Source organism: Cydia amplana, chromosome 27 (genome assembly GCF_948474715.1).
Source record: "Cydia amplana chromosome 27, ilCydAmpl1.1, whole genome shotgun sequence".
Taxonomy (NCBI): Eukaryota; Metazoa; Arthropoda; class Insecta; order Lepidoptera; family Tortricidae; genus Cydia; species Cydia amplana.
The window spans coordinates 6,930,453-6,956,914 of record NC_086095.1 but is presented as its reverse complement, the minus strand read 5'-3'; the positions used below and the strand labels follow the sequence as shown (position 1 = coordinate 6,956,914).

At 40.4% G+C, this 26,462-nt stretch overlaps 1 protein-coding gene across 1 annotated transcript in view; it reads left to right on the top strand.

Moving 5' to 3' along the window:
• The window catches only part of LOC134660433 (uncharacterized), a 102,992-nt gene that overhangs the window by 31,980 nt on the left and 44,550 nt on the right, over window positions 1–26,462 (top strand). Inside the window, exons 14-25 of the mRNA XM_063516176.1 lie at window positions 1,918–2,013; window positions 2,810–2,920; window positions 8,336–8,425; window positions 9,118–9,295; window positions 11,669–11,832; window positions 12,034–12,247; window positions 14,019–14,183; window positions 15,998–16,185; window positions 16,860–16,964; window positions 20,393–20,507; window positions 22,395–22,561; window positions 23,474–23,528. Of these exons, the coding sequence (XP_063372246.1) occupies window positions 1,918–2,013; window positions 2,810–2,920; window positions 8,336–8,425; window positions 9,118–9,295; window positions 11,669–11,832; window positions 12,034–12,247; window positions 14,019–14,183; window positions 15,998–16,185; window positions 16,860–16,964; window positions 20,393–20,507; window positions 22,395–22,561; window positions 23,474–23,528 (1,648 nt within the window). The remainder of the gene's footprint in view (window positions 1–1,917; window positions 2,014–2,809; window positions 2,921–8,335; window positions 8,426–9,117; window positions 9,296–11,668; window positions 11,833–12,033; window positions 12,248–14,018; window positions 14,184–15,997; window positions 16,186–16,859; window positions 16,965–20,392; window positions 20,508–22,394; window positions 22,562–23,473; window positions 23,529–26,462) is intronic.

Here is a 26,462-nt window from a genome sequence, read left to right as displayed (position 1 = left end):
AGATATTCTACAGAAGAAACGTTCTTACATAAATAGGTATATGTCGCAGTCAAATTGTAAGATTCGGCATTTTACAAACGTGAAACGTTATGCAAATTGCCGAAGGCAAATTGTTAATGTGCTCAAAAGTGTCAACGTAAACGTGATGGTTATCTGAAGGTGACCATGGTTTGTTGTTTTATCAATTTATATTTACTTTTATAGCAAACCACCATCCTCACGTCTACCAAAATCACGTAGTCTTGTCTGCCTTTTCCCCAGAGAGCAATTGCGAAATCGAAAGCGCGAAGGGAAACCAGCCCTCGCCCGCTGTGACGTAGCGCGGGAACGAGCGAGGCGAACGACTGAGGCTAGTCGCCATAATAAGGCGACCAGCAAGCCGAAGCCACCCAGATCCATAAGCCTCCCCACCCCCCGCTCCGAGAATAAGTCCGACGAACTCCAGATTGAATGGACACCCTGGGCAGCGTTTTTCATAATTTTGATGTGAAGCACCACGCGTGGTAAATTAAAGAACTAATTCGACCAAAAGGCCGCGGTAAATTGCAAACGGTGCTGTTCATGTCCTAAGATATTTTATTAAATGTCGATTTCGGCAATTGTATGTTTCACGTTTGTAAAATGACGACGCCATTTGTAAAATGCCGTATCTTACAATTTGACTACGTAAGAACGTTGCTTCGGTCTGTCTGAAACGCAAACATTATTCCAGTTGTGGTAAGGTTGTGGTTATACATGTAGGGAATTGGTAGGTAGATTGGTTTTTTTACGTATTACCATTGTAGTGTGGACTTTTAATGACCTGTACAAATAATTTTAGCCAAGTAGGTAGGTATTAATAAAAACAAACATTATTATGATTTTTGCTAGCGCCTAAAAACTTATCAAACAGTATTCTAAGTCATAGATATGTCGCTTGCCTGGCTATTTATGCTTAAATAATAACATTAATTTGGTTCATATATTATTTTCGATACCTGTTACTAATTATAGTGAAGGGACTACTTTTTGTATTTTTATTGTTTGTTTAATTCTATGACAATTAGATGACAATCACCAGTTTATAACCACGTTTTATTGGTTATTTAAATATCTTTCATATGATATATCATTTGTTTAAAAATATTAAGTAGTTTTTGATCTACCTACACTATACAGTACAGCGTCCTCAGTCGCGGCCGCGCCCATTAGTACCCGAGCGCGCGCCGCGAGATACGCCGCGCCCGCGGTAAAATCATCGTAGCTTGCTTATTTATTATCCGATTCACAAAATTCAAGAAGTAACGTATAGCTTATTAATGTACCTAAATGATTTATATGACACAATTTTCATCTAAGTGGCCGTTGTCATTGTGTTTTTTGGGCTACAAAAAGAAGACAAATGTTATGTTTTCGGATTTTTGTAAATAAAAAAATAATTAATGAAATTACACTTTTAGTTACAGTGCATGTTTTATTCTAAATTTTATCAGCTTTCATAGGACACCTCATTTTTAAAAATCTGATAAGAACTTGCCGAGTAATTATCTAAACTTTGAAACCCGGGACCGCCATCTTTGTGACGTCACAGTTATCCCCTCCACAGTCTTAGAAAGTGACGAGTTCTCATTTCGTACTCAGTAAACTCTACCGAACACAACCATACCACTCGTCAGTAGTATACTGTCCAGTCACATCGATTAGTGTTGGAGGCCCCCTGGCCGCCTTACTATATGTAAATTTGTATAGTCACAGGTTTTTTTAAAATCTCTATACCTATGTAAAGATAAATAAAGATCCTAGGGATAGTTATGTATATGACTATGTTTTAACAATATAAATGTTTTGACATATCTAGAGCTGTAAACTTATACTTGTGTTTATTTAAAGAATAAATAATAAAACTATTAATATTTATTCACTGAATGATGCTTTCAGGAGTCATTACTGCCCCGCGGTGGACCAATCAGACGTTTGGTGCTCGGTGAGATGGCGGAAAGTTTCAAGATCAGAGACAAAGAATACACGCACAAGGTTTATTTTTATTTTATTTTTTATTTTGGGACAAACTAGGAGTTCTCGTGGTTTTAATCAATGAAGGAGTTTTGAGTGGTGTACACGCAGAAAATTTTCCGTTGTATTTTTACACTCGAGGACGCTTTTTAACGTAGGAGTCCTTAGAGCAACACGGAATCCCGGAGATGGCATTCGTACTATTTCCCCTCTGCCGAAGCATAGGTACAACTGTACCTATATCGGTGCGTGTTGTGACTCGACCGTACACAAAAAGAGATCGAGGTGTGCAAGATTTGTCTTTGAAGTTCGTCATTTTCTATGTATTTGTGTCGTAATTACAGATTGGATTTTGTATGTATCGTGTGGGAAGTGCGTCTGTGTGCACGGTTCCCGCAAAATGGCCGAATGATTTGTACGGTAAGATAAGTATGTCGGAAGCCGGTGTTGCTCGAAGTAGGTGTCAGTTGAAATACCACACACTACTTTTTTTTTTTATTAAAAATGGGCTTACTCATGGCCACAGACTAGCCGAGGCGAAGACGTGGCCTACGATGGAGCGAGTCTGCCCAGAAGGTGCCTGTTCACCCTTGATTTGAAGGCTGCCGGGTTATATGAGCTCGGAAATATAGACGCCGGCAAGGAATTCCATTCCTTGGCAGTGCGCATAAGGAAAGAGGAAGCAAAGCGCTTCGTGCGGATTCGTGGAATATCTACCAAGTAAGGATGGAAACCGGCCGTGCGTCTAAAAGTCCGATGGTAGAATGAGGACGGTGGAATAAGCTCGTGTACTACACGTGTATTTTAATGTCGGCAGGAACAAGGCATCGCGGTGTGGGGTAAGCTGGTGTCGAACAACTCCAAAGTGTTCGACCTGTGTCGTGGGCTGGACGAGTTCTTCAGAACCGCTGATGCTGGGATACTGCAGGTGACTACTTTGACAATTCTATGATAAGTTCTTTGATGTTTTTTCTCTCTCTCTTAAGGGCCTACTGCAGCCGCGTCTGGCGCTTCGTAAACCACGCCCGCTAGTTCTTCCCTCCCCGCTAACACGCACACATGGAAACGCTTCGCGCCGCACGTGAAGTTTGTGTGACCTTTTAGCACCATCTAACGTTACAGAAGTTAACTACCATTATACGCGGTCGCTGCGGTCGGCCAGAAACTTAAATTCGGAAAAAATTGAAACAGATGGCGTTGTTAATTGTTCATAATAGCAAACAATAAAATAATTAATTAATAAACCTGAATATTTATTGTTGTTTTGGAAGATGTTAACAGCATAGAAGCAGCAGCGTATATAGCATATAAGTTAAGAGTATTGATAACAAGAAAATAGCACAAGAACAGAAAAGAGATTATTTTTGATAAAATATGATGAAAACAGATTTACTTGATTACGCTCACCTGACTTTGCGGTCACTAAATGCAAATTTAAACCTTATTGTTATTGGGTTACAATACCCCTGGGGTTGCAGGCGTCCATAGTCGTTATTATTATAAATGCTTTGGTTGAAATGCTTTTTAACCCTCGAATTTTTCATAGGTACAGTCACCTGCAATAATATGTTACTCTTCGACGGCCGCAAAATATGTGACACGCTCTTATGGCTCTACAAATAAGATCTAACATGATCTACCGCAAAACGGCCTTCGGTGTGTAACATATTATTGCAGCTGACTGTACTCGTACTCATTGTTGTATAGGTAGGTATTAATATCTTTTATCCGATCGATTTGCATTTATTTGAAATAAATCACAGTGTTTAGTAATTATATGTTTTATTGAATAAGAGATTATTTAGGTATGTAAGGAATACAGGGTGCCTTTTCGAAACACTCATTTTTAGGGTTCCGTAGCCAAATGGCAAAAAAACGGAACCCTTATAGATTCGTCATGTCTGTCTGTCTGTCTGTCCGTCTGTCCGTCTGTCCGTCTGTCCGTCCGTATGTCACAGCCACTTTTTTCCGAAACTATAAGAACTATACTGTTGAAACTTGGTAAGTAGATGTATTCTGTGAACCGCATTAAGATTTTCACACAAAAATAGAAAAAAAAAATTTTTTGGGGGTTCCCCATACTTAGAACTCAAAAAAATTTTTTTCATCAAACCCATACGTGTGGGGTATCTATGGATAGGTCTTCAAAAATGATATTGAGGTTTCTAACATCATTTTTTTCTAAACTGAATAGTTTGCGCGAGAGACACTTCCAAAGTGGTAAAATGTGTGTGTCCCCCCCCCCTGTAACTTCTAAAATAAGAGAATGATAAAACTAAAAAAAATATATGATGTACATTACCATGCAAACTTCCACCGAAAATTAGTTTGAACAAGATCTAGTGAGTAGTTTTTTTTTTAATACGTCATAAATCCCCTAAATACGGAACCCTTCATGGACGAGTCCGACTCGCACTTGGCCGCTTTTTCTGGATAATTTTGAATTTCAATTGTCAAGGGTGCCTACATTATTTTTTAATACATTTTACAACGACAACAAACAAAAGTTCAAATTCGCCGTATTTTTATTACCCGGGTCGATCGCAACAAAATAGAAAATCATGTTTTTCAAATCTAAGCGTTATTGTAATTTATCTCAAATAACCAAAAAGTCAATCTGACTAGAACTTAAAAACGAACTGAATTATTTTAATATGTCGATTTTTCTTGGTGACCCAGGAGATTTTTTTTTTTTTGTATCCCATACAAAAAGAGCGTATCCCAATCGCGTATCGGTTTTGGTTTTTACTTATAAGTGTGAAAAATATATTCTACCATATACGAAGGACGTGTGTTTTTTCATGTTTTATGTGTCTTTTTGTACAATAAAGTGTTTTACTGCTACTAATATATCATATTAACGATTAACTAAAAAGGTATTTACATCTAATTTAACTGGTAAATTATTAAAGTCAGCTAAAATTAATATATATTCAAAAAAATATTTGTTAATATGTCCCAAAATCATGGCTCATTTTTTAAGTTTCCTGACTTACCAAACATATCGCAACGAAGGCAAGGGTACAACGCGGCATCGTGAACCTAATAACGTAACGTTTCAGTTACTTTTTTAGTCGCCGACCATTTTATCCGGGGTACGAAAAGAGGTATTAGATCTATCCTGGGTCTAATATGTTATAAAAACATAGTTTTTTGAAAAATGTTCGTAGGTAGTACACAAAATTTACATTTTCTTTTAAATGTGATTTGGGTCATCGTTCTCCCTGGTGACTTTTCTGGTGACCCAAGAGACATCAATTTTATTATGACTCAGGAGACTTTTTTTCTATGTACTTTGATTTTTTTGATGCGCTAATTTTGTAATCTAAAATAACTTTAAACTGCTGATATACTTATATCACTTTGCTGATGAGTGGAAGTGGAATTGAAACTTAATTTATTGTTCTCTCCCTTGACATTTTGGCATACATTTGACATGCTGCAGTGCACTCCTAACGTTAATAAAGACATAATTTTTAGAAAAAGCTTTAGGAAAACTCACTCTTGAGCTTCAAACGATTAAGTCCTTATCATATTATGTTAGATTTTTAGAGCCCAGACCCCAAATCAGTGAAAATGTCTCTTAGCCAACTAAATTTGTCTCTGGGAAAAGTACGATATCCCTAAAAATTGTACGTACATTTCGCATTTTTCTGAAGGAACGGAATTCATAAATTGGGTTATTATAATTTTTTCAGATTATTTGATTGCATTAACATATCACCAAGATAGATAGAACATTTAAGTTACCAGAAGAAAAGCATTTGTGTTCTTTTATACAGTGTGGAAAAAGTAGGTTCGATTCCCGGGCGCGACTAAGCGAATTTAAATAAAAACAACGTGTTGCATTCCGGGAGTGCCGACAGAAGTGAAAACTCAATGACTAGTCCAAAATGTCTGCAGCACTATGTATAATTGACCCATCCTCCTTTCTATTGAAAACTTTTGGTTCCGAAATTGCTGGTCAGTGAGCTTGTTTAAAATTCGAAATTCAAATTTATAGCGTTAATTGTTTAAAATTCGAATAGAAATTGTAAAGTTACCTTGCAGACCTCGCATCTAAATATATTTGGTCATGATATTTTGAGTTTTATTCACCAGTACTAGAGTTCACTTTTATTAGCGATTTCATCAAGATGTAGCTTTATTGAATTATATTTGAGTGATATAAAGTTATAATACTGTGAGATCCTCGTATTTCAGCCCGTACAAGATTATAACCTTTTTCATGTAATGTCATTGAGTTTTTCTTTATTGATTTAAATGCCATCTAAATGATTGGCCATCTAAACCTTACGGTCACATGATCGCCTTACGCTGTCTCGAGTTTATCATTTTTTCCCCACCTCAAAAAGTGCCTAGCGCCGCTAAAGAAGTTTTCACTTCAAAAATCTTTTTTAATGCAGTTGTTTCTTTAAAAAACAATAATGTTTCATTTAAGTAAAATGAGCAAACTTAAGGTTTTAAGGCACTTTCCCTCCAGGGCCCATAATATTTTTCCACCCGGTAGTAGACAACTATTTTTTTCGACTAAATGAAGTTTTATTAGATACATCGTTGATCACATGGTTCGTTTCACACATCACATCAAATCGTTTGTCATCACAATCAAAATTTGTCAAAAGTAATGAAATTTATGCCAAAAAACATAAATAAAACATATAAATTCAACACATTTTTTTAATAAAAATCTTTCTCGATGATATAAAAAAGAACATCGACAAATGATGTTCAAAGAATTAATATCAAAACAGATGTCATAATTAGGATTGGCTACTGTAAGAAAGGGACAGAGAGATTTAATCCTCTCGCTCTGCACGTTTTTCTCATTCCTCCTTGTCAAGCCAAAATAAACTATAAAATGATAGTAACACAGTACATTGTAATATTCACTTTTTCCACGGTATCATGTCATTGTAAATTACTTATGTGAAATTGTAGTGGCGTGAGACTTTCAAACCGGAGGTCACGGGTTCGAACCCCGGCCCGTGCAAGTGAGTTTTTGTAAGTAGGGACCTTTTTTTAGTGGTACTTAAATATAATAACTTTTCGTATTATTGAAATAAAATATTTTATTCAAACAAACTTAATAATATAATAATTAAAACGAATAATATCAATTAGTTTTTAATATTTATTCAATTATTTTAAATTATTTGAGCATGAAACATACTAGATTTATTTTTATCATTACAATAGAAAAAAAGCAAAAAATATATTCTTATAGATATTTTATTTTCAAACAAAAATAAAGCAAAAAGTTACGCTTAGATTCTGATGGCTAAATACCAAACAACTACCGATACATTTCAATATCTGTCGAAATTTCCTAACCCGTTGTAACTGACAAAGAGTATAGATTTCGACGTAGCATGACGTAGCTAAGCAAACACGCACACATGCGTAACGTATAGCCCTGTAAGAAGGCACCATCATAGGTTTACCTCCGATTCCGTTACTACTCAATGGAGTTACGACTCAACGTTTATTGGATATTAACATTTTACGTAATTCGGAGCGCTGCGCGAAGTGACATAGGTCTTACCTCTTTGAGGCACGACGGCCATCTAACATTACTGGCATAAAGGATGCATTTATGACTTTGACGCATGACAGAAAGAGAAACGGAACTGCGTAAAATGGGCGTTTGCTGTTGAATTCATAAAATCAAAAATCGATAATAAATCCATCGGTAAAGGATAATAAGTTAATATTTAGTTCTTTGAAAGTTAAGACGAGATGAAAACCTTTGCTGTAAGGTGGGTTGTGCTGGATATGGATGTGTTTTCTAGTTGCACGAAGCTAAAACCGAAAAATGAACACGTAAGTTTGGATTTATTTTCTATCGAGAAAATTTTAAGCATTCGTGTTTCGACTACTACGAAATCTCTTATCATATAGTCAAGAAACATATATCCGAAAATCACTACTGTTTGTTTCCGGGGCTAGCCACTGCGACCTTTCTAAGATCCTGTTATTTTTCGATGCACGGCCTTAATGAATTTTCAAACACGATTCTCATGAATCTAGTACCTATAACTGGATCAGGTATAAGGGGTAGGGTGAAATAACTGAATGGGACGGTCTTATGTATCTGTCAGTAGGAGTACCAGCGAAAGCGCTATTATTGATTGTCCTTGTCACAGTCTCACATTCCCCAGTCATTTAGTATAAATTATGGTGGGCAACAAATCAATTCGAGCACATATAGTGTCGCATTGCGTATGTTTTGTCCCTCACGGACGCACGCGTATTGCACATCTATAGGATCCTACCAATGACGATCCTGTATTATTCATGAATAAATACTATGTCTATGACTAATAGGTATATTTATTCATAGGTTCCTGGAGTGCTGGAGACTGCCATCTGGAACGAAGGTGGCATGTATTATTTGTACCACCCGTGGCCTGCCGACCGATATGGAGTCAGGGTAAGTATCGCTTCTCGATAGCTTAGTTTAGCCAGAGACAAGGGAAAAGCATCTACTTAATTCTCTTTGGTTTAGCCAAAGAGAATTTGAAATACGTATTGTCATAGTAAGTTTTGTAGCCACAGTAAATTTACCGCCATCTTTCGACATAACGTAGGTACCTATTGTTTGTATTAATTATCATTAGTTCTAAAACTGAAACCGTTAACTTTTCAGGATTTTCGTAAGGTTATCCTATACATAGGTTAGGTTAGGTTTGTTTTATGGCAATTCTGAAAACTGACGCGTTTCTGAACCAAACAAATTATGACTACCGAAAACAATAGGTACATTATGACTATTTATGACTTATAACTTTTTGGGAAACAATAGTCACCCTTTACGAGTATAATGTGCTATTATTGTTGTTATAATAAGTATTTTTATTGCTGTTAGTCCAAGTTTCGTGACGCATTTGTTTAACTGTAAAGTCATGCAAATATTTTTATCAATTACTACATATAGTATAAAACAAAGTCGCTGCTCGCTGTCTGTCTGTATGTATGCTTAGATCTTTAAAACTACGCAACGGAGTTTGATGCGGTTTTTTTTTATAGATAGAGTGATTCAAGAGGAAGGTTTATGTATAATTTGTTAACCCTTGCGAAGCCGGGGCGGGTCGCTAGTAAATAAATAAATAAATGTCCATTTAGGTGGGCCTCCAAGGCGGAGGCAAGGCGTGCCTGCTCTGCTTCGCTCGCACCAGCGGCCTCTGCGACCACTTCCTGGCCGCGACCCGCGACCTGCGCCGGAAGCCGTTCAGCATCAGCGCCGTCAGCGTGCAGGAGCGCCCGGGCGGGCCGCTGCCTGAGCCCATCAATAACCTTAAACGTGAGTCACAATGAGCCATCATCACCATCAGAATTTTATCTTATCTCATCTCATCTCATCTCATCTCATCTCATCTCATCTCATCTCATCTCATCTCATCTCATCTCATCTCATCTCATCTCATCTCATCTCATCTCATCTCATCTCATCTCATCTCATCTCATCTCATCTCATCTCATCTCATCTCATCTCATCTCATCTCATCTCATCTCATCTCATCTCATCTCATCTCATCTCATCTCATCTCATCTCATCTCATCTCATCTCATCTCATCTCATCTCATCTCATCTCATCTCATCTCATCTCATCTCATCTCATCTCATCTCATCTCATCTCATCTCATCTCATCTCATCTCATCTCATCTCATCTCATCTCATCTCATCTCATCTCATCTCATCTCATCTCATCTCATCTCATCTCATCTCATCTCATCTCATCTCATCTCATCTCATCTCATCTCATCTCATCTCATCTCATCTCATCTCATCTCATCTCATCTCATCTCATCTCATCTCATCTCATCTCATCTCATCTCATCTCATCTCATCTCATCTCATCTCATCTCATCTCATCTCATCTCATCTCATCTCATCTCATCTCATCTCATCTCATCTCATCTCATCTCATCTCATCTCATCTCATCTCATCTCATCTCATCTCATCTCATCTCATCTCATCTCATCTCATCTCATCTCATCTCATCTCATCTCATCTCATCTCATCTCATCTCATCTCATCTCATCTCATCTCATCTCATCTCATCTCATCTCATCTCATCTCATCTCATCTCATCTTATCTTATCTTATCTTATTTTATTTAAGGATCACCAACGGATAATACATCTACACAATTACACAGGAACAAGGGATATGAACCGTGATTACCTTTTGTATTGTTTTCGAGCTCCCGATATTTCGACACAGTCTCACAATGAGTCATCATTCATCATCATCATCAGACGTATATCGACCGGGATATGAACCGTGATACCTTTTGTGTTGTTTTCGAGCTCCCGATATTTCGACACAGTCTCACAATGAGTCATCATCATCATCAGACTTATATCGACCGGGATATGAACCGTGATACCTTTTGTGTTGTTTTCGAGTTCCCGATATTTCGACGCAGTTACATGCATCTTGTTCACGGGTAACTGAAAATAGCGAGTGGGTATCAAAGTTGTGCAAGCATAACTTCAAGTGGAGGTATCATAAATATAGACTCAACTATAACTAAAGAAAACCGACTGTTTATCATGGCAGGGTCGCCATGTAAGGACGAGATTAAAAGTACCGCAATACACTCCAGTTGCCAGCTGATTTGCGCGCACATTAACCTTTTGGACGCCAATCACCGATATATCCGCACCGAAGGTTCAACGCCAAAAACCGATTAATCGGTCACATATGACAGAGCAACATAGACCTACGTGCATATGCAGAAAGTTCAATTTCAATTTTGAAACTTCGGTGACGTGGCGTCAGCGTGACAGCTTTTGTGTTTGACACGGCGTCGAAAAGGTTAAAATATGTTCTTTAATTAATTCTTTAACAAGCAAAGTTTTTAAGCGTTTATCTGGGAACGATGCTATTAAGCTCAGAATAAGTTTAAAAGTGGATATACATATTACTGTCTTGGGTGAGACTAGAACTCACGGCCTCTGGAACTGGTAGCTAGTGAATTTCCAATATGACTTGGAACTCCGGTAGCCGTTTAAGAACTGTAACGCTTTTAAGGTAGATGTCGCTAAGACGGTGGATGTGGAAAGATTCGCTGGCTAAGTGGCTATGGATGAGGTGTTAGCAGAGCGCTGGAGTATCGATCCAGAGGCCGTGAATTTAAGTCTCACCCGTAATTAATCCACTTTTAGGTTTCCGTACCTCAAAATCGGAACCCTTATAGGATCACTCGTGCGTCTTTCTGTCTTTACCTATAGATGACAGGAAGATCTATTAGAAATGTGCAGTCAAACGTGAGTCGGACTTAATGGACGGAACCTTTGGAACGCGAGTCCGACTCGCACTTGGCCGGTTTTTGAAGTGAAAACTTCTTTAGCGGCGCTGTGCACTTTTTGAGGTGGGGAAAAAATGTTAAACTCGCGAGGGATCACGTGACCGTAAGACGCTCACGTGACCGTAAGACGGACACGTGACCTGACCGAAAAACTGTTACATGTAATGTCATTGAGTTTTTCTTTATTGATTTAAATGCCATCTAGTGAGTTTCCCTCTAACTGGTGATAATATAACTCGAGTACTAACAGTGATGTGCTTAGGGGTTTCAAGTAATTAACGCTAACGCTAGATGGCGGAACCCGTTGTTTTTTTCTGTTCTTTGATGTCAAACTGATCAAACATATTATCCTTGTAGCGGTGGCCCAGAACCGGTGGGTGATTCGCGGCAGCTTCCATGAGGGTGACCAGCGGTTCCCTGAAGAGCATAGGAACAAGCAAGCCACTCCTATCTCCATAGCGGCCATAGCCATGGCGCATGTGGCACCGATTGACGAGTGGACACAGGAAGAAATTAACGAGGTAACTCTCTCTCTCTCTATTTGTGTCTCTCTCTCTCATCTGTGACCAACAGACAAGACGGACTGACAGACATACAGACGGATAGTGAAGTCTTAGTAATAGGGTCCCGTTTTTGTACGGAACCCACTTTGGGTACGGAACCCTAAAAGTCTAGGTCTACCGACCGATGAAGGCAAGAACAAACATTACTTATTTTCTCAGACGCTGATCCGCGGTGATATCCTCTACGAAAGCACCATAGAAAATCTAGAAAAGATGGGCATCAGCATGGACACCGCCCCAACGGAGGCCGAGGGTGAATCCGAAGAGGAACCGACTCCAGCAGGGACCCTGGCTCCTGCCGATGTCATGACCAGGTTCAGGATTACCGACTTCGACTGTATTGAGACTGAGGTTCAAGATGGAGCGTTAGTTGGTGAGTTTTGAGAGGAAGTAGATCCAGCAGGATATAGAAGGCTGCAGGAGTTAGGAGGAAACAGCAGGGATTAAGAGGAAGAAGCAGGAGTTGAGAGAAAGCCACAGTATCATGACCAGGTTCAGGATAACCGACTTCGACTGTATTGAGACTGAGGTTCAAGATGGAGCGTTGGTTGGTGAGTTTTGAGAGGAAGTAGATCCAGCAGGATATAGAAGGCTGCAGGAGTTAGGAGGAAACAGCAGGGATTAAGAGGAAGAAGCAGGAGTTGAGAGAAAGCCACAGTATCATGACCAGGTTCAGGATAACGGCCTTCGACTGTATTGAGACTGAGGTTCAAGATGGAGCGTTGGTTGGTGAGTTTTGAGAGGAAGTAGATCCAGCAGGATATAGAAGGCTGCAGGAGTTAGGAGGAAACAGCAGGGATTAAGAGGAAGAAGCAGGAGTTAAGAGTAGCCACAATAGAAGAGGGCCAATGGGGTTGGCAACTGACAAAAGTTAAACGCAGATGGCGACAGCATAGGTTTTACCTGTCTCTTGGTTTGTTACCTGTATGAAATCGGGCTTCAAGGGCATCCCAAAACAAAAAAAAAGGATTTAACAATTTTTTTATGAGTCATAGGAAACCTATGCTAAAATACTTGCGTCGTCTGTAAAATACTTGGACCGGCCAACCCAATTGCGAGATATGCAATATGTGTATGTAAATGACTAGGTAAATAGAAGTGGTTTTTATACTATAGGATCACTAGTTTGTCTGTCTGTCTGTCTGTCTGTCCGACCGACCATTCCCCCCCCCCCCCCTATCTCCGAACTCCGAAACGACTGGATCTACATTTTTGAAAAAAATACACAAAATAGTTCTTTACCTATAGATAACAGGAAAACCTATTGAAATGTGCAGCCAAGCGTGAGTCGGACTTAATTACTTAGTTTCTGTTCCGAGAGTTCCGACCCCTACGGGGTTTTTAAAGACATTTCATTCACGTTCCACACAAAAAATAGGTACTTTATAAAAAATTGGGTAATGTACGAAACCCTTGGAACGCCAGTCCGAATCGCACTGGTTTTTAGGGTTTCGTACCCAAAGGGTAAAAAACGGGACCCTATTACTAAGACTTCGCTGTCCGTCTGTCACCAGGCTATATCTCATGAACCGCGATAGCTAATAGACAGTTGAAATTTTCACAAATGATGTATCTCTGTTGCCGCTATAACAACAAATACTAAAAATAAAATAAAATAAATATAAGGGGGGCTCCCATACAACAAACACGATTTTTTGCTCTATTTTTTGTTGATGGTGCGGAACCCTCCGTGCGCGAGTCCGACTCGCACTTGGCCGGTTTTTTAGAGTTCCGTACCCAAAGGGTAAAAACGGGACGGGGTTAGTAATAAGACTCCGCTGTCCGTCCGTCCGTCCGTCCGTCCGTCTGTCACCAGGCTGTATCTCACGAACCGTGATAGCTAGACAGTTGAAATTTTCACAGATGATGTATTTCTATTGCCGCTATAACAACAAATACTAAAAACAGAATAAAATAAAGATTTAAGTGGGGCTCCCATACAACAAACGTGATTTTTGACCGAAGTTAAGCAACGTCGGGCGGGGTCAGTACTTGGATGGGTGACCGTTTTTTTGCTTGTTTTTTTTTTTTTGCTTTTTTTGTTGATGGTGCGGAACCCTCCGTGCGCGAGTCCGACTCGCACTTGGCCGGTTTTTTTAACAATCTCTCGACCATCACCCGCCACCAATCCCACGATGTTTCAGGATCCCTGACGCCATCGGAAGGTGTTCTGTCGTTGCGACAGTCCCTGAAGAAGCTGTTCAACGAGGCGTCGTACGCGGTGGTGACCGCTCGGGGGAACTCCATGGCCGTGATGAAGTCTGACAACAAGTATTACATGTTCGACCCACACGGGTGTGACGAGAATGGTAAGTAGGCTATAATTATGAATCTAATACGATCATTTATATTCTTCTGCTTTCATAAGTAATAGTTTTTGATTTTTAAAAAGCGTTTTTCAATTAAAAGACATGTCAAGATCGCTTACCTTCTTGCAAGTTCTTTCTAATGCAAAAAAAAACAAACTATAATGCCCTCTGTCCAGTAGGATCCACTATCTCGATCCACCAGTGGATTGAATAGCACACTGAAGTTCACTGTGATCCACCATTTGGCTCGGTGGATCCTGTGATACTTGCATCTCTTAATATGATCCACCAGTGGATCGAACAGAATTCAGGGAGTTTGGTAAGATCCACTACTGATTTCAGTGGAAACTGTGATATAATTTATATATATTAGGCTCCACTGGAATCTAGGTTAGTTATGATAATTAATGGTGGTATTCATAAACATCTAAGTCTAAAATGTCATTGATAATCGTTGGTGGCGGATCACAGTGAACTTCAGTGTGCTATTCAATCCACTGGTGGATCAAGATAGTGGATCCTACTGGACAGAGGGCATTATAGTTCGTTTTTTTGCATTAGAAAGAACTTGCAAGAAGGTAAGCGATCTTGACATGTCTTTTAATTGAAAAACGCTTTTTAAAAATCAAAAACTATTACTTATGAAAGCAGAAGAATATAAATGATCGTATTAGATTCATAATTGTTACATATTTGCCGTGACTTATTTTTAAAATGTGGTTTTCAATTAAAAGACACATCAAGATTGTTTACCTTATTTCTAATGCTAAAAAAGACGAACTATAGACAATTCGTTTCTTCCCAGAACGTGCAGAATGTGGAATGAGTTGCCTCCTGAGGTATTTCCTTTGCTACGACATGGGATTCTTCAAGAAGCGGGTATTTAGGGTTCTCAAGGGTCGGCAACGCTTAAGTGGCTCCTGTGATGTTGCTTATGTCCATGGGCGACGATGACCGCTTCCTATCATGCGGCTCTTCTGCTCGCTTGCTGACTATCACATAAAAAAAACATTAGGGAAATCGTAAAAGATATGAAGAAAAAAAAATTTCAAAAATATTCTATAGAGTTTTCACCGCCACAAAGTGTAAAGAGGCCACAAAAATGACAATAGTCGAGAGTTCTAGAAGCAAAAAGGTCGAAAATTCCTATTTTAAGGACTTAAGGACACGGGAACATAGGAACATTGGCAGTATGATTAATTTTTAATAAGCAGAAACGTCTGCGAAAGATGCTATTAAGCTTAGAATTTTAAAAGTGGAAAAATTGCTGCCTTGGGTGAGACTTGAACTCACGGATACTGCCGCACGCTGCCAACTAAGCCACCAAGACCTCATCCATAGTCAGTGAATCTTTCCAGCATATGGGTCTACGGGTCCAAGGCAGTAATTTTTCCAATTTTAAACGTATTATAAGCTTAGTAACAGTATAAACTAAACGCTGGACCTTAATATTATGTCTTTAATAATGGTAAACTTATCCTCAGGCCCTTCCTTTCCTCCAGGACCACAAAGTTGAATTCCTAAAATGTTGAAATCCCAAAATGTTGGATTCTCAAAATGTTGAATAATGTTTTCACGGATATCACTGATATCAGACTAAATCAATAGGTAGGTAGGTTAGGTTCCTTAGATAGCTTCAGATGCCCGAAGGGCAAACCGCCTAGAAATAGGAGCCCCGCGAAGCGGGGCTCCTTCTAGTTAAGTTCAAGTCAGAGTCAACATTTTGGGATTTCAACATTTTAGGAATTCAACTTTGTGGTCCTGGAGGCTTCCTTTCAGTATCTAACACGAACGATACAAATTCCATCCCGCAGGCTACCCGTCAGACGACCTAACAGCCAAAGCCTGCCTCGTCTGCGTCGGAAGTTCCACCGACGCACTAGCAGCCGCCATTGAGAGTAACCTACCTCCTGGCAGTGATGATACTTTCAATATATCGCCTGTTGAAATCACGCCGACTAAGCTGAACATGGAGTTGGGTGCTCCAGAGCCAAAGCTTGAGGTAAGTCCATACTTTCTACACCCTCTTGAGTCTATGGTAGACATTGAGGTGCCAGTGTCTACTATAGCAGTTCCATTGAGAGTAACCTTCCCCCTGGAAGTGATGATACTTTCAATATCTCGCCTGTTGAAATCACGCCGATTAAACTTAATATGGAGTTGGGTGCTCCAGAGCCAAAGCTTGAGGTAAGTCCATACTTTCTACACCCTCTTGAGCTGAGTCTATGGTAGACATTGAGGTACCAGTGTCTACTATAGCAGTTGCCATTGAGAGTAACCTGCTTCCTGGGAGTGATGACACGTTCAATATCTCGCCTGTTGAAATCACGCCGATTAAGCTTAATATGGAGTTGGGTGTTCCTGAACCCAAATTAGAGGTTAGTCCATAGTTTCTACACTTTACCCTCTTGAGCTGACTATATGACAGACATCGAGGTACCAGTGTCTACTATAGCAGTTGCCATTGAGAGTAACCTTCCCCCTGCGAGTGATGATACTTTCAACATTTCCCCTGTTGAAATCACGCCGACTAAACTTAATATGGAGTTGGGTGCTCCTGAACCAAAGCTTGAGGTTAGTTAATACATATTTTAACTGCACATTAGACTCTGACTTTAAACCGATATCAGCCGCCATTGAGTACCAATAGATATTTATTTATTTGTTTGTTTTCAGAGCAAGGACTTCACGTGGATTCAGAAACGCGCCGCGGCCATCATGCCCGGGCCACGCGGAGAGCACTCTGCGCTCGGGAAATCTGCCAAGAAGGCTGGCATTGGGGTAAGTTCATATCATCATACCCTTTAACACATTCATTAATATTGCCACCCAGCCAAACAAGACATCCGCGTCAGGCCACAAAAATGATATATATATAAAGCTGCAACACGACTGACTGATGATCAATTGATCTCCCGGAAGGGGGTTCGGGGGGTATTTGACTATGGTACGGTCGTATAGAGGGCGGCTCGGTGACCTCCAGAAAAATCTGACATTTGGTCTACCGCTCTCGGTCAGAAAAATGTTTGACGGCCCGGCCAAACGGTGAGACCTAGGTGGGGGGTGCTCGACCAAATGTCATAGAGGGACCCTGGCAGTTTTTGAAGCCGCCATTTTTTTTTCAAACGGGCCGACTTTTTTTTTTTAATTTTTTCAAGTTTGTCCTAGCGCGCTGAATTTTTGCTCCCGGAAACTCGGGGTCCCCTAGATTCCTATGAAGAAAAATTTTTTTGAAAAATGTTTCAATTGCGGAAAATCTGGTCACTTTTATTTTGTATGGCAACTTTTAAACGGTGCCAGATAGGTGGGGGGTGCTCGACCAAATGTCATAGAGGGCCCCGAGACAAAACAAACTGCATTAAAAAAAATTCAAAATAACCGACTTTTTTTTTTTAATTTTTTCAAGTTGGTCCGAGCGCGCTGAGATTTGGCATGGCGGGAGATAGAGGCCTAAAGATTCGTATGATAAAAAATTTTTTTGGAAAAGTCCCAAGATGGCGGAGAAAATAGCAATTTTATTTTTGTATGGCAGCTCTAAAACGGTGCGAGATGGGTGGGGGGTGCTCGACCAAATGTCATAGAGGGCCCCGAGACAAAACAAACTGCATTAAAAAAAAATTAAAATGGCCGACTTTTTTTTTTTTTTTTTTCAAGTTGGTCCGAGCGCGCTGAGATTTGGCACGCGGCGAGCCTGGGGGCCCAAGATTACAATGTAAAAAAAATTTTTTGGAAAAGTCCAAAACGGCGCGGGCAGGGGCAAAAGTCAAATTTCCAAGTAGGTTAAGCGAGCCCGAAGGGCGAGCTTCAGGCTGGGAGGCCGGAGGCCGACCCCGCGACGGGCCGTCAGGCCCGGAGCTTCACCCCGGACGTCCAAGCGTCTCTTACCCCCAGTAATTTTGGGCGAGGCCGAAGGCCTCGCCGCGGGAATGACGAACAAAGCAAAATCATATAAAAAAAGTGTGTTAAGCGAGCCCGAAGGGCGAGCTTCAGGCCGGGAGGCCGAAGGCCGACCCCGGCGGAGGGCCGAAGGCCCGGAGCCTTCACCCCGACTCCCAAGCGTGCAACCCTCAGTAATTTAAAGCGAGGCCGAAGGCCGAGCTGCGTGAATGCAGTGCTTCCAAGCGTTCTACCAAGTCAACTGTCTTGATAAGCGAGCCGTCGGGCCGAAGGCCCGGCGGCGAAGCGTCGAGGCTCGCGAAGGCCGAAGGCCTAGCTCCGCGTAGGGCCGAAGGCCCGAAGCGTCACACGAGAGGGGGAAGTTGGAGCTTAAACACGACCCAATAGTAAAAGTGGCTTAGACAAGCGAAACGGCGGGCCGAAGGCCGTAGGCCGTAGGCCCGACGTGAGCTTGTCAAGACACTTTTACTATTGGGTCGTGTTTAAGCTTCAACTTCCCGCTTACGCTCCCAAGCAAAACCAACCCTCCCCAAGTGTTTTAATAAGCGAAGCGGCGGGCCGAAGGCCCGACGCTGAGCTTCGAAACCCAGCGAAGGCCGAAGGCCGAGCTCCGCGTAGGGCCGAAGGCCCGGAGCGTCCCTTACGGTTTCCCAAGCACGCGAGGCCGAAGGCCGAGCTGCGGGAATGAAGTGCTCGCATGCGGATCTTTTCTTTCTAGCAAAAGTACAACTTTATTTCTTTTTCCCTTTGGAAAACAAATTACTACAGCACCAACAACAGCACCAACTACACAACAACAACAACAACAAACAACACGCACACCGCGGGGCCCTCGGGCCCCGCGCACAGGGCAAAATCTAGTTTCTTCATATAAAGCTGTAGTACCACGATCCCGACTATCGGGTCGTCCGGCCTGGGAACGGAATCATAAAATACCCGATAGTCGGGTTTTCGGCACTGAATGTGTGATTTTTAGAACGCCATCTGCAAGGCTCAGAAAAACGTCAGTTATTTTGAAAACGTAACTTTGTTCCGTACAACGGAGACTTCCTTATACCAAATGTCAACGATTAATGCCCTAATGACGTCCATCGGTGGTTTCGTTGTCTAAGAAACGAGATTAGAACACAGAATTTCTTACTGTCCACAGCTTTTATGTCATACTCCATAACTACTACTCATTATTCTCATTAATCTCATTATTATTAACCTGGATAGGTTGACAACGACTTTGTAAGTCCTCTGACTCCCGCAAATAGTAACCTGCATAGTCTCCTCCATAGTCTAACTTCAAATTTCATAGTCAGTTCTGCACACGTACCTACTACCCCCTATCCATTTACTAAAGGGGCCCACAGATTACCAGTTCGCCAGACAATATCAGCCTGTTAGTGCAGAAAGCAAAAGATGACAGTTCCGAACAACTGACAGGCTTATATCGTCCGACGAACTGGTAATCAGTCAACTAAGTAAGAAAGAAAAGAAGAAAGAAAGAAAAAGCATTTATTAGCACAATAACAAACTTAAAAACTAACAAAAGAGAACACAAAATGAGAGGTTGCGCTAAATGGTCCTCACTCAGCTAGGTGTCACGGTATGAGCCACATGGCACACTCCGCGACGCTGATTTTCAGTAAGGCCCAGTGGATGGACTAGGTGGCACTCAGTAATGGACACAATGTACAAAAATAAGGGAAAACTTAAAAAAAATCTTCCTCGCGTTGTCCCGGCATTTTGCCACGGCTCATGGGAGCCTGGGGTCCGCTTGGCAACTAATCCCAGTAATTGGCGTGGGCACTAGTTTTTACGAAAGCGACTGCCATCTGACCTTCCAACCCAGAGGGTAAACTAGGCCCGTTTGGGATTAGTCCGGTTTCCTCACGATGTTTTCCTTCACCGAAAAGCGACTGGTAAATATCAAATGATATTTCGTACATAAGTTCCGAAAAACTCATTGGTACGAGCCGGGGTTCGAACCCGCGACCTCCGGATTGCAAGTCGCACGCTCTTACCGCTAGGCCACCAGCAATAAGGGAAAACTTAAGTAAAACTAAAATTAAACATTAACAATCAAATCAAATTAGAAATTAGCCTATAAGTCATCTGTATGTTTGTGTGTATGTATGTAAATGTCTATGTGATTGGTGTGTGTGTGTGTGTGTGCACGGTTGCCTAAGTGTTGCATTTTTGTTTGGCCAGTATGTACTTACGGAGGTGAATTTTAAAGGTGGACACGGTTTAGTAGATTAGTAGATTACAGTTGAAAGAGGACTCTTTATAGCTGTAAGTTTTATAAACTTTTATTTTTTGAGGATGAGGATAAAGCTGGAAGAACATTAGCGCTACCAGCTGTCGCAGCGTTCGCGGCGGCCACCGACGCGGTGCCTCCGCCACACATGCATCACGACCACATGTTCAACTTCCTAGGTCAGTCTAAGGGCTCATTCAGACCAGGGATGTTGCGGATGACGATTTTTATACATCCGCGGATGCGGATGCGGATTTTTAAAGGCTCACATCCGCGGATGTCAAGATAGTACCATAAAAAACGTCAAATATTACATTTTAGTAATTTTTATTTCAAAAACCGGCCAAGTGCGAGTCGGACTCGCGTTCCAAGGGCTCCGTACATTAAGTCCCACTCACGCTTGACTGCTCATTTCTAATAGGTTTTTTTGGTTAATGACTAAATTACCTAGCAGTCTAGCACTTACGCCCATGCTAAGACGTTCCTGTACCGACCTGTTCCACATCCGCATCCGCATTAAATCCGCATCGATTTTATGCGGATGCGGATGCGGATGTTGAAAATAATGCGGAAGTTCCGCGGTTGCGGATGCGGATGCGGATATTCGCAACATCCCTGATTCAGACGATGCGAGAACTCGCATGCGAGTTTCATTACATCGCGATATTTGCATTACACTCCGGGAGTGCCGATAGAAGTGAAAACTCACCTCACTATGTTACCGACGCCCGGTAACACGGTACATACGTTTAGCGGAGGTATTCTATTTATTTATTATATATTATTATCATTCTCAAATAAGATCACACTTTTTCATTGACATGTTTATTTACATACTGCCATGACAACGTCAAATTATTTGAACATAGGTCTTGAAAAGGAGTCCGCAACATAAATGTCAAATAACATTGAGTTTTTCTTTATTGATTTAAATGCCATCTAAATTATGAGTGGCCACCTTACGGGGCTTACGGTCACATGATCGCCTTACGCCCCTTACGGTCACGTGATCGCCTTACGCTGTCTCGAGTTTATCTTTTTTTCCCCACCTCAAAAAGTGCCCAGCGCCGCTAAAGAAGTTTTCACTTCAAAAAAGAATAAGGGGGTATATGCTTAAGATGTCTCTTTCTGAATATGTAGATGGTTAAGGGATATGTTTGGTAGAGATATTTTGTGAAGTAGAAAAGAACTTTGATGTTTCTTCGACAATCTTGGAATCACCTTGTCGTTAAAATATCCTGCCAGTGTTTTTTAAATCCTTGTAAATTTACTGGTTTCAAATAGTCATTTACGAAACAAGTGCGGAAAAGAGGAAATAACCTATTCGCACTTATATCGTACAACGTTTTACAGTACATTCGACATACGCACGGAAAGTGCTCTTTCCTGCACTAGTTCGGGAAAGTAACACCACCATATGTAGGTACAGTGGGCCAAGAAAGTTGTCTACCACCCTACGGTTGAGGTTCGCTTGAACGTCATGAGACAACAAGGTCGATTTACTTTAAACTCCGTTAGAAAAGTCAACCTTAGCGATCGTTAGATCTCGCAGAAACTTTTGTCAAAACTGGTAGACCACTTTCTTGGCCCACTGTAGGTACTAAAATATCCTGGCAGTGTTTCTGCCTCACATGGGATAAGGGTGTCGTACGAGGCGACTAAGTCCACAAACGAAGCAAAAAGCTGTTTCGTCACAGGGGAGATGGACCTCTTAGCATTGGCTTGCAATCCATCTAGGAGAAGGATACTCCAAAATTAAATCCCGGATGGAGTTACCGTAAGGCGCGTGTAGGGTCCAACCTGAATTAAGCGGCAGATTCCTGCAGCCGACCTGCCTCCACACGTATTGGCTCGCCTTTCCTGTGGGTTAAGACAGTGAAGCCGAGAGGGTAATGCAGGTGCTGGGCATCCCTGCGTTTCCTTAATTCCGTCCCAGGCGGTGTTAAGTCTGGAGAGGTCATTGTCTCTCCGATTTGCACCATAAATCGTCTGCTAGACGCAAAGGCCAATGGAGTTTCTGCCTTGTAAATTTACTGGTTCCTATATGGTGGTTTGTATATTTCTAGATGCCGGCGCCGACTATTATCTCCAACACGTGAAGAAGACGGGCAACAGGGACATGAACGTGGAAGACTTGTCGCAGAAGTTCGAGATGGGCGCCAACACGTTCTCCATACAGCTGGAGGAGGCCCACGCGAGGCTGCCCCTGCGGCTGCCCGATGAACCTACCGGGGTATGCACACCATCGATTTTTTAGGGTTCCGTAGCCAAATGGCAAAAAACGGAACCCTTATAGATTCGTCATGTCTGTCTGTCTGTCCGTCTGTCCGTCTGTCTGTCCGTCCGTATGTCACAGCCACTTTTCTCCGAAACTATAAGAACTATACTGTAGAAACTTGGTAAGTAGATGTATTCTGTGAACCGCATTAAGATTTTCACACAAAAATAGAAAAAAAAAACAATAAATTTTTGGGGTTCCCCATACTTCGAACTGAATCTCAAAATTTTTTTTTTCATCAAACCCATATGTGTGGGGTATCTATGGATAGGTCTTCAAAAATGATATTGAGGTTTCTAATATCATTTTTTTCTAAACTGAATAGTTTGCGCGAGAGACACTTCCAAAGTGGTAAAATGTGTGTCCCCCCCCCTGTAACTTTTAAAATAAGAGAATGATAAAACTAAAAAAAATATATGATGTACATTACCATGTAAACTTCCACCGAAAATTGGTTTGAACGAGATCTAGTAAGTAGTTTTTTTTTATACGTCATAAATCGCCTAAATACGGAACCCTTCATGCCCTTCATGGGCGAGTCCGACTCGCATTTGGCCGCTTTTAATTTTTTTATTGAGTTCTTAACCCTTTCGCCGCGATTGAGTTGATATGAAGTCCGAATATTTCGTGCCCCACACGCCACGACTTGATATCAAGTTGGAATCCCAGTAAGGGCATTTATTTGTGTGATGAGCACAGATATTTGTTCCTGAGTCTTGGGTGTTTTCTATGTATTTGTATATTATATATATCGTTGTCTGAGTACCCACAACACAAGCCTTCTTGAGCTTACTGTGAGACTTAGTCAATCTGTGTAAGAAAGTCCTATAATATTTATTTATATTATTTATCTTTTATTTATTATAGGAAGGCGCCGAGGCTGGTGGCGGCGAGGCGGGCGAAGGGGGTGAAGAAATCAAACGTAAGCAGATTTTAGTCATTTTAGCACAAAAATAAACTAGTTTACTGCCGCTAGTATCTTTGGCACTTTTGGGCTGGGTGGGGGTCGGAATGGGGGTGATAAGTAATTGTAATTGTAATTAGCCTTTATTATTGAAGCTGGTACATAACATATATTAATTTGATTTATCAACTTTAGCTTCAACTCGTCCTTTGACGTAGGCCTCCTCCATAGCTTTCCATTTGTTTCTTTCTTTTGCTGTTTGCATCCATTTACCTCCTATTCTTGTTAAATCATTCGACCATCTAAACTTTTGTGGGCCACTCTTTCTTTTATTATATCTAGGGCACCACTCTACAAGGTCTCTTGGTGGGTGATAAGTAGGTTAGTTTATTAATAGTGTGCTTTTTTTTAAGGTAGTTTTAGTGTCTTTGTTTTTTTTTAAATTGTATTATTGTATTTATTAATTTATGAAATAATGTAATGTAAATAAAATATTTCGTTTTTATTTATTGTCAAAATTAAACTGCCTGGTTTTTCTACATACAAAAAATATGACAACAAAGCCTATTTAATGAAGATTTTAAAAACATAACGTTTACTGTTTCGTTTATGATTTAATATAAAACGTATAAAAACTCAAAAATGAGCGTTTTCCCAGAGATAAGACCTAGGTAGATCGATTTTTCGTCCCCAAAAACCCCCATATATCAAATTTCATCGAATTCGTTAGAGCCGTTTTCGAGATCCCCGAAATATATATACCTATAAATAAACAAGAATTGCTCGTTTAAAGGTATATATTTAAAGGTATTAGATATATGATATATACAGGGTGCCCCTGTCTTTTTTTATTGGAGCTAGCCATTAAAAAAGACAGAAAAGTGCGATTATCTCGAAAACCACGAAACTTTTACTAGACCTATAAGTGCATTTTCTGGACCAGCCTAAGCTGCTCTGTCGGTGGTTAGACGGTTATCCACTAATTACCGGGCACCCTGTATATACTTGTACTCGTTTAAAGGTATTAGAATTATAAGGTAAGATATAGGATAATGATATAATTGGAAATTAAACGAACTTACCTGTAAGTGAAGTTCATTTCAATTATATTAGCTGCACAAACTTCGAAATGATAATATAACTTGTAGTAGGCGCATCATGCCGCCTTCGGCCATGCTATTTAGAGAAAGTTTTTCTCAAATTCAGACTTCCGAACGCACGTCACGCAACCCACGCGTGACGCTTCTGTCAAACGTCATTTAGTTTAGAGTAACAAGCCAAGTCAAAACACTTTCACTGCCAGAGACCCGCTAGGCGGGTTCTCTTTTCTTAGGCGCTTGGCGCTACAAAGCGGAAAAACACATATTATCAGCTTCGCTCGTAGCTCGCACTGGCAGTGAATATGCCAACAGATATAACAGCTTGGCCAACTCGGCAAAGCCAAAATTGTCTAAAACTTTGACAGGGATTTTTCACTATTAGAATCCCTGGTTGTCGCAGGATAACGCGGGTACTGGGCGGGAGGGATTATCATTTCGAAGTTTGTGCAGCTAATATAATTGAAATGAACTTCACTTACAGGTAAGTTCGTTTAATTTCCAATTATTATTACGCTGCACAAACTTCTTCAATGATAATATAACTTGTAGATGTTTAGAGATAAGTATTCAAAGTTTGATTTGGCTTTGTATGGGAACAATGAAAGCAATGATTTTTGATTTCATTTTAAAATACCTACCGTTTTAGTTCGGTATGAGTAACTGTCTATTTCCAATATGAATATAATTTTAATTCTTACACATTATTTAGAGATCTAGTGAGATCATCATTTCATCAAACTGCTTATCATATGATACCTAGTTGAAACAAATAATACATTGTTCCTTATTAAAGGGTATTTTATTAGTACCACTTAGTACCAAATAAAAACTTAATTATGAAGTATAGGACTATCAAAAAATCTAAAGATGGCATAAAATGAAAGTTTTAGAGAATTCAATAGCTATAAGCAACTCTTAACTGTCTCTTAACAGTGTGTTGCTGCTTTTAGCAACCCTTATTCTCTTATTAACTAGATAGAAGAAAGAATAACTAAGGATCTAACAAGATCATTGGATGAAACTATGGCCCTATTATTATGAAATTGGGCAAAATCGTCAGAAGTCTTACTCCAACGTAATGTTTTTCTTCCATCAATATGACACCAACGCATAACAGGTTGAATGTTTGTTGAAAAATAGAAATATCAATACCACTTAAAGTATCTTTAAGAGTCGACTTAATTCATCTACGAATCGTTTGGGAAGTGATGAGGTATTTTTCCGGCAATAAATAATAACTAATGAATAACATTCTTCGTTCTTATATATCAGTAACATACAGCTAGGTAATGTTTTGGCCTGAGAACAAACCTCATTCAATATCAAATTAAGTAGTTTTTTCCCTACAAAATGTTAAAGATAGCAACATTTCTCAAATTTAAAATCAAGGATAGGGTTTTAGCGCGCTGTGTGCAATCACCATAGCCAGAATAATAAGTAATTTTTTACTATTTCTTAATCTTGTAATGAAAGATTTTTATTAGATGGTGAAATTATTGATAAATAATTAAATACTGATTTAGATTAGGTACAAGCTCACACTTAAGGTTGAGGTGGGTGTAGTCAAAAAACGTTTTTCATAAAGCGTTCCACCTTATCATTTGAGGAGAGCCTATGCCGCAATACAGGCATAAGAGCAATTTATAAAAAAATATTTCTATACCTAGCTTCCTCATTACATAATTCTATTAAATAGCAAGCACTTCTCGAACAGCTGCTATGAAATAATTAATGTAAGTATGCTTAATTGTTCCACAAAAAACATACACCAGTGTTGACGGTGTTGGGCGCAAGGGACTCCACCGTACTGTTGGTCGCGCCAATCGGAAGTTCCTCCTCTCTCCTCCGCTCC